This window comes from Ailuropoda melanoleuca, chromosome 8 (assembly GCF_002007445.2).
Source record: "Ailuropoda melanoleuca isolate Jingjing chromosome 8, ASM200744v2, whole genome shotgun sequence".
Lineage (NCBI taxonomy): Eukaryota > Metazoa > Chordata > Mammalia > Carnivora > Ursidae > Ailuropoda > Ailuropoda melanoleuca.
The window spans coordinates 105,417,660-105,428,595 of NC_048225.1; the positions used below are offsets into that span (position 1 = coordinate 105,417,660).

Genomic DNA, 10,936 nt, shown 5'->3' on the forward strand with positions numbered 1-10,936 from the left:
TTTCCCTGTTGCTTTAGCCCTGTGTCATCATCCCCTGTTAGTCCCTTTGCAGATTCCCATTCCTGTCCGGCAGGCTCTTAACTCTGGCCCCAGCTTTCACTGTGGCTGTGAGCAGCATCCCAGGGTCTTAACTCCACCCACCCCCGATCTGGCCGGCTAGAGGGATTCCACGCCTGTGTGCTGCTGCCTCCCCTAGAGACATTCAGGTTATTGGAGAACTAATCTCATCTCAAGGGGCCAGACACCAAGTCCCAAAGCCTACAGACCTCTTTCCGCCAGACCCTGAAACTTGGCCCAGTGCCAGCGGGATGACACGCCCCAGGGCGTTCCTGATGACTATGGATTGCAGATGATGTACAGTTTTCATCCCCCTCTGGCTTTGGAGGAATGAAATGATTTGCACATTGAAAACCTGTTAACCGTAGCCTCTGGACACTGAAACTGGAAGGAGAATAAAAGATGCTTGCTGTTTTTAAACTGCACCAGGTCGCCCAGATCTCTTGGCTTTCTTCCAACCAGACGGTAGCAGGGGGAGTGGTTGGGGCACGTGGCTCTTTTCCATCTTTCACCCTCAAGTTAGTGAAGCAGCTGATTGAGCTCACTTAGTGTAGGTATAATTTAAGTCAGACCAATAAAAAGAAACGAGGATTTTATTTATTTCCCTCCAGCCTAGTGCCCTGCTGGGAGGGCGAGCTAGTAAAAGAGTAACTGTGGACTAATCACATTTTCTTCTTTATTTACAAGTCCATGTTAATTATAAGCCTATAATCATAAGGTTGTAAGCCTCTAATTAACCCAGAGACGAAGGCTGGGTTGGTGGAGGGAGAGTTAAATAATTAGTTAGGTACATGTTTCTAAGCCATTGTATATTTGATGCCATTTGTACCAAGAAATTGTACAGGATAATAGTTGAAATAGTGAAAAGATGAACACCAGGTGGAAAGTCAAGGCGGTTCCCTTGAACTCCTTACTTGGTGATGTCAGGTCGGGGTTCTCAGAGGACATGGTCTCCCTGGACGCCAGCTAGTGGGTGGGCGAGTGGCAGTCCCTGGGCATGTCTTGCCCTGAGGAGTGACTCTGCCCTTCCAGCCTCCCTGCCCGCCCCACACATCACTCCTTCCCAGGGCCCCGAGTTCTCTCGCACCCTTGGACCTTCATATCTGCTGCCTCTTCCCCCGATCGGCTCCTCCTCTCCCTTCAAGACGTAGTCCAAGGATTGACCTCTCTGGGGAAGCCTTTCTGCCACCCCCGAGGTCCTCGGGGTGGAGTTAGGTGCCCTCGATCTGTACTCCCACAGCAGCTTGAGTATCTCTCAGGACTCACGCTGCACTCGGATAACCCACCAGCCTGAGCATCTTGAAATCAGGAACTCTGCCTTCCCCTCCTCACATCCCCAGGGCCTGGCCCGGGACCTGGACCACACAACCGCTCCACAGGCTGCCTCCTCAGCAGTTTGAGCTTTGTGAGTCAGCCATCCTCAAGTGGAAAAAGGAAATCAGCAAAGAGTTATTCGGGTGTGGCATTCGATTTAATTTCACACATTCAGTGAGGGCTCACTGTTGTGCCAAGCGCCCGTGCTGGTTATTCAGAGATGAGTAAGGTGGTCCCCGGCCTTGGCACTCAGTCTGGCGAAGTAAATGCCATAGAGACAGGTAACTAAAAAGTAGCACCATCGAAAACTCTGGAGGAACAAAAGAGGGAGCGATTGCTTCTGGCTGCCCTTGGACTTGGGGTACCGGGGAAGAGTCATTTCAGCTGGGCCTTATAAGACTCTGAGAACATCCTTCTTCTGCTCAAGAATGGCTGACGCCCACGGCTAAATGGCCAGAGCAGGCAGCTTCAGGGGGTGTGTGCCAGGTTCCACACCAAGCCCCGATGGAGAAGACCTGACCAGTGAACGGCACCAGGACTGGCTTAGGACACTGGCTCTGCCACGTAGAGTAGCTCTCTACCTTCGAGTCCTACCCATTCCCTTCCTCCACCTCAGCCCCTGCCTCGGCCTTCATTGCCCTTAGTAGATTCAAGATCAGAGGTGCCCAGCTGCCATCCCAAACCAAAAGTTGTATTGCTTCTTAGATTAGGTCCTTAAGAATCTGATTCCAAGGAAAAAAATGAAATTATTCAGTAGTAGGCAACACCCATGCTCTGAGGACTGCCAAGTCATCTTGTAGGAGAGTCTCAGTGGTCTGAAGGAAGTTGGCTCAGAGCCAGGGTTCAGCCCAGTGCTGGGTGACTTAGGGTCATGTGGGTGTATTTCTACCCTAAGAAAATGCACAAACTTGGCCCTAGCCCTGCAGCATTGCAGCCCCTTGAAAAATATTCTGTTCCATGTCTGCACAAGAAGCAGCAATGGCCTCTTGCCAGAGCCCAAAATGATTATAGTCCTGTAGTTGGACTAAGAAACATGCTAGAATTTGGAAAAATCAACTCTCCTCTTGCCTTCTTGGTGATAGGGAGAATTTTTCTCCTACCTGGCCCTTAGGTTTCTGTTCAAAGCATGTAGTGGAGGGGGCCTTTCTGTCAATCTGTCTCCCGTTAGGAACTTCCACTTAATCAGACATTTTTCCTGGCAGCACCTTACATCTCGAGAACTCAAAGCCCATGAGCACCAAGTAAGTATCCATTTCTCCTTTGCCCAGGTTGGGGGTGGCAGGGGAACAGAGACACAGAGAAAGTGAGGGAAGGTGAGGCCAAGGAGAGAATGTGCTGTGTGTCCCTCTCCTTCCAGAAGTTCTTGGGTGCCAACACCTGCCCCTTTCCCACTTGTCCCAGCTTCCTCGGGGCCAGGGTTCCCTGATCACATTGCCCTTTCTGTTTGTGATTGAAGGCAAAGGAAGCGGCCAGAATCTGGGAGCATCCGGAAAACATTTCGGAGCGACAGCCATGGGCTGAGCAGTTCCCTGACTGACTCGGCCTCCCCGGGGGTGGGGGCTGGCTGCCGCCCATCTTCCCAGCCCATCATGAGCCAGAGTCTCCCCAAAGAAGGGCCAGATAAGTGTTCCATCAGTGGGCATGGGAGCCTCAACTCCATCAGCCGCCACTCGTCCCTGAAGAATCGGCTGGACAGTCCACAGATCCGGAAGACAGTGACAGCAGGGAGGTCAAAGAGCTTCAACAACCATCGGCCCGTGGACCCTGAGGTCATTGCACAGGTAAGAGGGGGCTTCTGGATGCACGGCTGGCACGTCTACATTTGTTGCTACTGCGTAGCTCACCCGTGTTAATTACGACGGGCCTTGAAACAGCGGAAAGTTTGGACATCGCGTACCAAGTTCAGAGGCTGCGGGGCATCTGGACCCGAGAAGGCAGCTTTCAAAGCAATTCTCCGATCCCACTCTCCCCAAGAAGAATCCGAAAGCAGAATAAAAGAATTCAGACTTCTTGCTCATGTATGGGCTGTTTGCCAGGGGCTTGTACTTTTTAAAGTGAATAGTTAGAGAGTCTTTTGATAGAGCCCATTCTGCCCAAGTTTTGGGTTTTGAGAGCCTAGTAGGCTTTCATGAAGCTGCCCAAGTGTTGAGGCTCAGAGGTAGTTCTGGCCGTATTTCTCTGTCACCCTGCCCGTCCCCCAGCCCCGTTCCCTGAGGCTAATCTCTGGTCCCTCCTGAGATGTGGACGATCCATCAACAATCTGCTCCTGGTTGGACAGCGCCAAACTGCTCTGCTGCGCGGGGCGCAGGTACCAGAAGGGTTTCCAACGCTAGTCTCCAGATGCAGTGGCCATACGCTCCCTGGTTATGGGGTCTTCCTTCCGGGTATGCACCACACTGACAAGTCTCTGTTTTCCGTGAACTATTAGCGATCCAGCCCCACCTCTAAAAATCCGACTTCCGGGGCCACTCCAGGCAGTCCACTCAGACGCCTCTCCCAACTCTATAATTTTCATTAGACCAGGTAGGAGCTAAGGGCTCCCCGTTGCCCTCTTATGTTTCAACTGAGTTGAGATTCTCCTCGCGCCATCTTCCGGGGCAATAGAGGCTGCGTATGGTCTCTCTTGGCTTAATTGTGATGCTCTGCTTAGGGAAGGTGTACTGGCAAGCACAGTATTAAGCTACGGGCCTGAGATGTCTCGCTTTGCTAGCTCTCTACTTCTGTGCCTTCACTTCAGTTCTTGGCTGCAATCTGCCTTGCACCGTGGGGATCCTCCCAGCTCCCTCCTGAGCCAGGGGTTAAGAGGAATGTTAGGGTACTTCCCCGGTACAGACTCCAGCTACAGAGCAGGCCTGAGGGGGGAGATGGTAGAGTTCTTCCTGAGCATTTTTTAGGTTTGAGAACATCATAGGGATGAGTGAAAATCACCGTCAACGGAAAACATAGATCACCGTGTAAGGGCCAAGAAGCCTTAACCAGGGCCTTTGCTTGGAACATGTCATCTTTCCATGTGAGCCTGATTCCAAGGGAGGAGCCCTGCGGTGGTTTGGGGGTGCCAGACACAAGTGTGTGGAGAGGCGGGGAGGGAGCTGAGGGGTCTCCCTGAGCGGCAGCTGGCTGTGGGCAAAGGGTCTTTGGTTCTGCTACTTCCCGAGAGCTGGGTGTTTCCACTGTGACTCTCAGCAGGTGACTCACCTGTGTGGGCTCTGGCTCCCCCTCCTGGTGGCTCTTCGGTCCCCTCTCATGGTGGAGGGGTAGAGGGAAATGGCTTCCTCAAATTCGGCACTCTGGTGGGGGGGTAGGGGTTGGGAAAAAAAAAAAAAAAAAAAAAAAAAAAAAAAAAAAAAAAAAAAAAANCCTTGACCGTTCTCGACCTTTGGCTTTGAAGTCCAAGAAAACAAAGATCATCTCTACCACTTAGTAAAAAATCATTTATTATGTACAATTTCAAGCATACACAAAAGTAGAGAGAATTGGATAATAAATCCCATGTACTCGTGACCAAACTCCTGGCCACTCCGAATTCAGTGACCTTTCCGCGCCCCACTGGATTATATATGCCATTTCACCCAGAGATATCTCAGCGCATATCTCTAAAACCTGAGGAGGACTCTATTTAAATAACATCTCAGCCACTCTGTTCTAAAGGAGAGAAGAAAAAAAACCTCCTGATAGTGAAAATCCCTTTTTTCCCCCTCCCCACATTCTGAACATTCATATGTTTAAGGATTTTGGCCAAGTAAAATAATCTGGACATCTCCCTCCATTTGGTTTCTTCATGATTTGGCCTATGCTGTTGAAATAGGATCCTCGGGGACTTCTCCCTACATCTGCCTCACCTCCTCCTTTTTCCTGTTTTGCAGGATATTGAGGCAACTATGAACTCTGCCCTGAACGAGCTGCGGGAGCTAGAGCGGCAGAGCAGTGTCAAGCACACCCCTGACGTGGTTCTGGACACCTTGGAGCCCCTCAAAACCTCCCCAGTGGTGGCCCCCACATCGGAGCCCTCCAGCCCCCTGCACACCCAGCTCCTCAAGGACCCCGAGCCCGCCTTCCAACGCAGTGCCAGTACTGCTGGGGACATCGCCTGCGCCTTCCGGCCTGTCAAGTCTGTCAAGATGGCTGCCCCAGTCAAGCCGCCAGCCACGCGACCCAAGCCCACTGTCTTCCCCAAAACAAATGCCACTAGCCCTGGTGTCAACTCGTCATCTTCCCCACAGTCCACTGACAAGTCTTGTACTGTCTGAGGGATATAATTTAATTGTTCTAGACAAGGGGACTGAAGGGACTGACTGTTATTAAAAATCTTCCTATTTAACTAGCTTGGGGACTTCAGTTGAAAACTAGATTCTAAGTTGTTCTTGCAGGAATTAGCCTTCCCATCACCCAAAACCTTGAGAATGAAGCCCTCGTTATCACCCTGCCCTGCCCTTTCCGCTGCCCTCCGCTTCTCCCTGTCGTCGTAATCCAGCCAGCTACAGTACATACTGTTCTTAGGTTAGCCAGAGATAGATTTTTCCATTATCAGGTCACTGTGAAATCTGGCACGGCGAGTCATGAGGACACGGGCTCACGTCTCCGTCCCCTCAGACACAGGGGATGCCTGACCAGATGGTTGGCTACTGACAGCCAGCTCTCAGTGGCATCTTGTTTTGGGTACTGACTATTGAGAACCATATATAGTCCATTCTTCGTTTTACACACACACACACACACACACAGGTTTTTTTCTAGCCTCTGGCATGTGTAGCCTCTTCCGGTCCCAGACCAGTCTCTTTGTAAGTTATTGTGGCAGTTCACACAAGAGCCACCAGGGGTCTCTGTTTTTGTTTCAAATCTTGTTCTGTCTGGGCCAGAGAACCTAGCCTTTGAAAATCTCTCCATCGTAAAAAATTGAGCAGGATGGGACTCAATCCTGTAATCTGTTTGGGGTTGGGGGCTTTCTCTCTGTCTTCTCTTTATTGGTGTGAATTGGTCATTGGTGTTTGCTTTTGCTCTCCTCCGTCCTCTAGAAAGACAACCCAATCTTTTTATAGAACTTCTAAAGTTTTTCTGAATGTATAGACATTTCTCGGGTTCCTGTCTTTGTCTCTGATGGACCATTTTCCATTGAAGACATTTTCCTGTATAAGACAGTTTTATAGCTGGTTCCTTTTAGGGTAAAGAGTCTTAAGATTGAGTTTTACTGTGTTTATGACAGGTTTGGAAAAGGTGAGAAATGGGTCCTTCTTCCTCCCACTCTTTTTGGGCACTTAAGACAAAATTCATTATCCTATTCAAAAATTAAACTCAGCTTTGTTCACCCCAAAATTGTTCCTGAATGAAAATGTAACCTAACTTCACCCCTCTAGTTTGGCTATTCTATAAGAAGATCTCTCTTCAGGGACCAACAGGGGCTCGGAGAGCCCTAGTTAGATTAGAGAGAGACATTACTCCTTAAAAACCTGTTTTATTTTACCCAAATAAGGACAACTAAGAGAGCTTTGGCCCCACAGGCTCTAAAGTCTTCCCGAGGCCGGAATCTAACAAAATAAAAAATTGGATGCTGAATATTTTGGCCTTCTGTTGGCCTTTTTTTCTGGTTCTCCTCCAAAAAAGCAGAAATGATGCCCTTGTCTACTTTAATCCGGTCTCTAAACCTGGTGCCCCTGGTCCCAGCTTCCCTGGCTTCATGCTGTCCTGGCAGCACCAGGGCTGGAGACAGTCACACCCCCGTTTCATGAGTCTCAGACAATGACTTGAGTTAAAGCTGAAGCTCATTCTGCGTCTCTGTTTTCTGGTTTTAAAGCTGTGCTTTTAGCCTTATTTTCTATAGGTCAAGAGAGGTAGTGGGTTGCCATTCAGATAGGAAAATCTGAGTTTCCTTATGTTTAGCATAGAAGATTCTTTTTGGACCAACATTTTGAAGTTGGCAGTTGGTGCTGTGGAAAGCGGTAGGATTTTCCTCATTCTGGGTGAAGGAAGGAGGAGCTTTGTGGGAACTTGCTAATTATTAGAAGGCTAACCTGAAACACCAGGAAAACTATCCCAAGAGCTAGAAAGGAGAAATAAAGACTTCCTTCAGTAAAGTGAATCAGCCTGTGAGAAGCGACCCACAGGCCTCTGGATTCTTGGCTTTTGTTGCTCTGTTCACTGGCCTGTCCTTGTCTATCACCTGGGCTTGCACAGGTCTTGAGCCAACAGGGGCTTTCGGACCCAAGGATCTGTTTCCTTGATGAAAATGGAACCCCTACCCTTCACTTTACATTCCTTTTGATCCAGCTGATCAAAATTGGTACCCATACCTGCCCTTTCCCCCTCCTTCCAGCACACTCCTCTCTGAGAAAGTCAAAGCAAAGCTTTCTGAATGACAAAGCTTTGGGCCTGTTCTGTTGTTCCTGCCTTATTTCTCCTGCAGCCCTTGTACATGACTTGTGTCCACCATCCCCTTGGTCAGTGTCCATCTGCTGATTCGCATCATGAACTGGACAGTGTGTGAGTGGCCATCTACTCCCCCCAGCTCTGGGAGCCATGTTGTCTTCCCCTCTCTGGTGCTCCTGACACCTGTGAGACGGACCTGTCGAGAGGACTAGGAACCCACGGAAGGAGAGTCCTTCTCGGCAGAGCGCCTGCGGTCAACTGGAATTCAGGTTGCACACTGTGATTTCTACACCGAAAAGCCAAAAGGAGCTGGTCACCTAGGGCCTAGGGAGACCAGTCTTCCTCAGATCTGCTTGCCTAAACCAGCATGATGCTTCAGAGAGCCCTGCTCTGCCCCTTGAGGCATGGATCCTTCTCTTGGTGTGGACTCTGATTTCCTTTGGGGGAACAGAGGCGGAGTGGGGCTACCAGCATCCCAATTTGGAAAAGAGAGGAGTTTGCAGCCAGCAGCCTGTAAACTGGAAACACTGGTCTCAGCCAACCTCCTCAGGGCACCCTGGTTTCTCCCCAAGGAGATGAGGAGAGATGACGCCAGCAACAGCATGAACAGACCACCGGAAGGGCTGGTGTGTGTGTACTCCATGTGCAGAAGAGAAGGTTAGATCTTCCAGGGAATTGCAATGTTGTGGCGTCTGACTTGTATGTCACGTTTGTGTAAAATGGTATATTCTTTAAAATAGTGTTGATAACTGGAATATTGTATGTATGCTTGGAGATGCTTTGTGTGAACCTAAGACTGTCACTCAACAGATGTCGGATTGGGGAAAATCCAAAGCACAACTTCGAAATAAAATACGTTTTTAGGTTTCGATGCTGCAGTTCATATCCCTTTTCCACTCCCCGCAGTCTCCAGTCCAGGAGTCCAGCTGCTCAGGAGGAAATGTGATTCGTCTGTGCTGATAGAGCCCTGCCCGGCAACAGGAGAAGTGGGACTTCAGGAGCCAGCCACCTTCTCCCTCCCAGCAAGGCACGGCAGAGGCCCATTGAGAATGTGGATTTCCCCCCCCAGCATTTCCAATCAGCCCATGTGTGAAACCTAAGAGGTTTTGTAGAAAGGCTTCTAGCTCCCCATTGGGCAGTCTGTTGCCATGAGAACCATTTCCTCCACAGAATGCAGCCACCCTGTTTTCAGGGAGGATCATTCTTGTTTCTGTCGCTGGTCAGATTTCCCCACATGGAGGAGAGGGGCCTGTCAGGCTGCTCGCAGGTTTTGCCAGTCACAACCAAGGGTGACTGAAGGTTGTATTTCTTCCACAAGCCAAGCCCTGAGTCATTCTGCCTTTGGATGCCCCCTGCCTCTGGGAGAAGAGCTGGCCCAATTTCTTGTGCTGTTGGTGTTGAGCATAGGGGAGGGGCATAGAGGAAATGCTTTTTCTCCTTTAGATTTTGATTCTAGCAGATCATAAGCTCAAGCAAGGGTGCAGTTATTCAAAGGTAGCAACTGATAGTGCATCCAAGGGCATAGGCTTATTTTTTCTGGGCTTATTTCAATACCAGAAGTCCCTGGGTTGGGATCAGATCTCTCATAACCAAGGAGGTGCCCCGTGTTCAATGGTAATACAAGGAATCCTACCCTGAGGCCTGGACTAGACACCATACTCGAAAGCCCATCATCTCCATCTGTCTCATGCCCTGCCAACCTGTCATCTCTTCCCCCTCCTTCATTTTAATCGTAGAGCTCCATCTTGAGCTTCTCTTGCTGGTCCCTTGGTCTTGGAGAAGTCAAAGGTGAGGCTGTCCTGCCACCCTGTGCTCTGGGTGAGTTCTCCACTCCTAAGTGTAGGCGGTGACCTGTGAGATGGCGCTGGTTTATAAGCTGTGGGCAGAGGACCGAGGAGCCTTTTCAGAGAGCCCTAAAGCGAAGGTGGACTATTTTGGAGGGTCCTCTAATTCATTTTATATATTCACATGGGAACTTGATGGAAGCTAGTGACCATGAGCACAGTTGAAAACAGGCCCATTCCACCCAGATAGAAACGCCGAAAGGAGACCAGGTGGATATGAATTTAGGAAATGGACTTAATGAGTATCTACTCTGTTTATCTCAATAGGTTCATGAAGCTTCCTTTTATTCTGGAGTTAGCAACCCTGGCATACTGCATGTGCCAAAGACTCATTCATCAGTCAGTCAACAAACTCTAAGCCTCACTGTGTGCCAAGCACTGCTGTACAGTATCAAAGAGGAGAAGCAGATAATGGAGCTTGCTTTCTGGTTTGAGGGAGAAGACATAATAAGCCGGACTCTGAAAATGAAACAGTGTAATAGGTCGTTAGTGCCCGGGGAAGGAGTAGTACAGTTAGTCAAGAAATTCTGTGTAGCCTGGGAAAGCTGAAATGCCCACTAGGCATCCAAACAGCAGTATCAAAAAGACTCGTGAATACATGAATATGGGGTTTTAGGGACAGGTCATACCTGCGAAGAAATTCAGGATCTATTTTATCATGGATATATTCAAACTACGAGATTCCCAGGAAGAACATGTAAATGGAGAAAAGACGGTCCCAGGAATTAGAAACCCAGCAGAGAGGAAGGAGCCAGCAAAGAAGCCAGAGGGAGCAGGAGACAGGTAGGTGCTGGGAGAGCACAGTGTCACAGACACCAAGTGAAGAACAGGTTTCAAGAAGCAGGGAGACTCGGCCGTCAGATGCTGGTGGGTAAGATGAGGCCAGCTAGAGAGGCATCATTCTCTGGTGACGTGGAGCTCTTTCAGTAGATGGGAAATGGGTCAGATTGGAGAGGGCTGGGCGGCCGCTGGGCAGGGCAGGGGCCGTCAGGAAGTCTGGGCGGCTCGTGCAAAGGCACGGTTTTGAATGGGGAGCATCGAGAGGGAGCTAAGGGACCAGGTTTTTGTCTCTTTGAGGCATGTTTGCTCTAGAGCAGAGCCGGTAGGCTGGGAAGAGGGAACGTGCAGGAGAGGCGGAATCACAGAGCACAAATGGAAGGGCCGGCCGTGGCCACTGGAGGAGACGCTTCCGTCTCACTGGAGGGAAAGCAGCTGCGATGCTAGGCGGGCAGTGGGTGTGGGGGTGAGAAGACGATGGGGTTCCCTTTCGATTGCTTCTTGTACGTCAGTGAAGTTTAAGGCAAAGGCTTTAGCTGAGGGTGGGAGGAGGTGCTGAGCAGGGGTCCTGGAGAGTCAAGAGA

At 49.9% G+C, this 10,936-nt stretch overlaps 1 protein-coding gene across 7 annotated transcripts in view; it reads left to right on the forward strand.

Moving 5' to 3' along the window:
- Window positions 1-8,602, forward strand: part of SRGAP2 (SLIT-ROBO Rho GTPase activating protein 2) — a 225,482-nt gene extending 216,880 nt beyond the window's left edge. For 3 of the 7 annotated variants that reach the window (XM_034667155.1, XM_034667154.1, XM_034667156.1), the window contains exons 22-24: window positions 2,574-2,612; window positions 2,828-3,152; window positions 5,235-8,602. In XM_034667155.1, coding sequence (XP_034523046.1) covers window positions 2,574-2,612; window positions 2,828-3,152; window positions 5,235-5,618 — 748 coding nt within the window. In that variant the 3' untranslated portion in view covers window positions 5,619-8,602. The other 4 variants (XM_034667157.1, XM_034667158.1, XM_034667160.1 and 1 more) reach the window with 3 other exon arrangements.
- The last annotated feature ends 2,334 nt before the right edge of the window (window positions 8,603-10,936 follow it).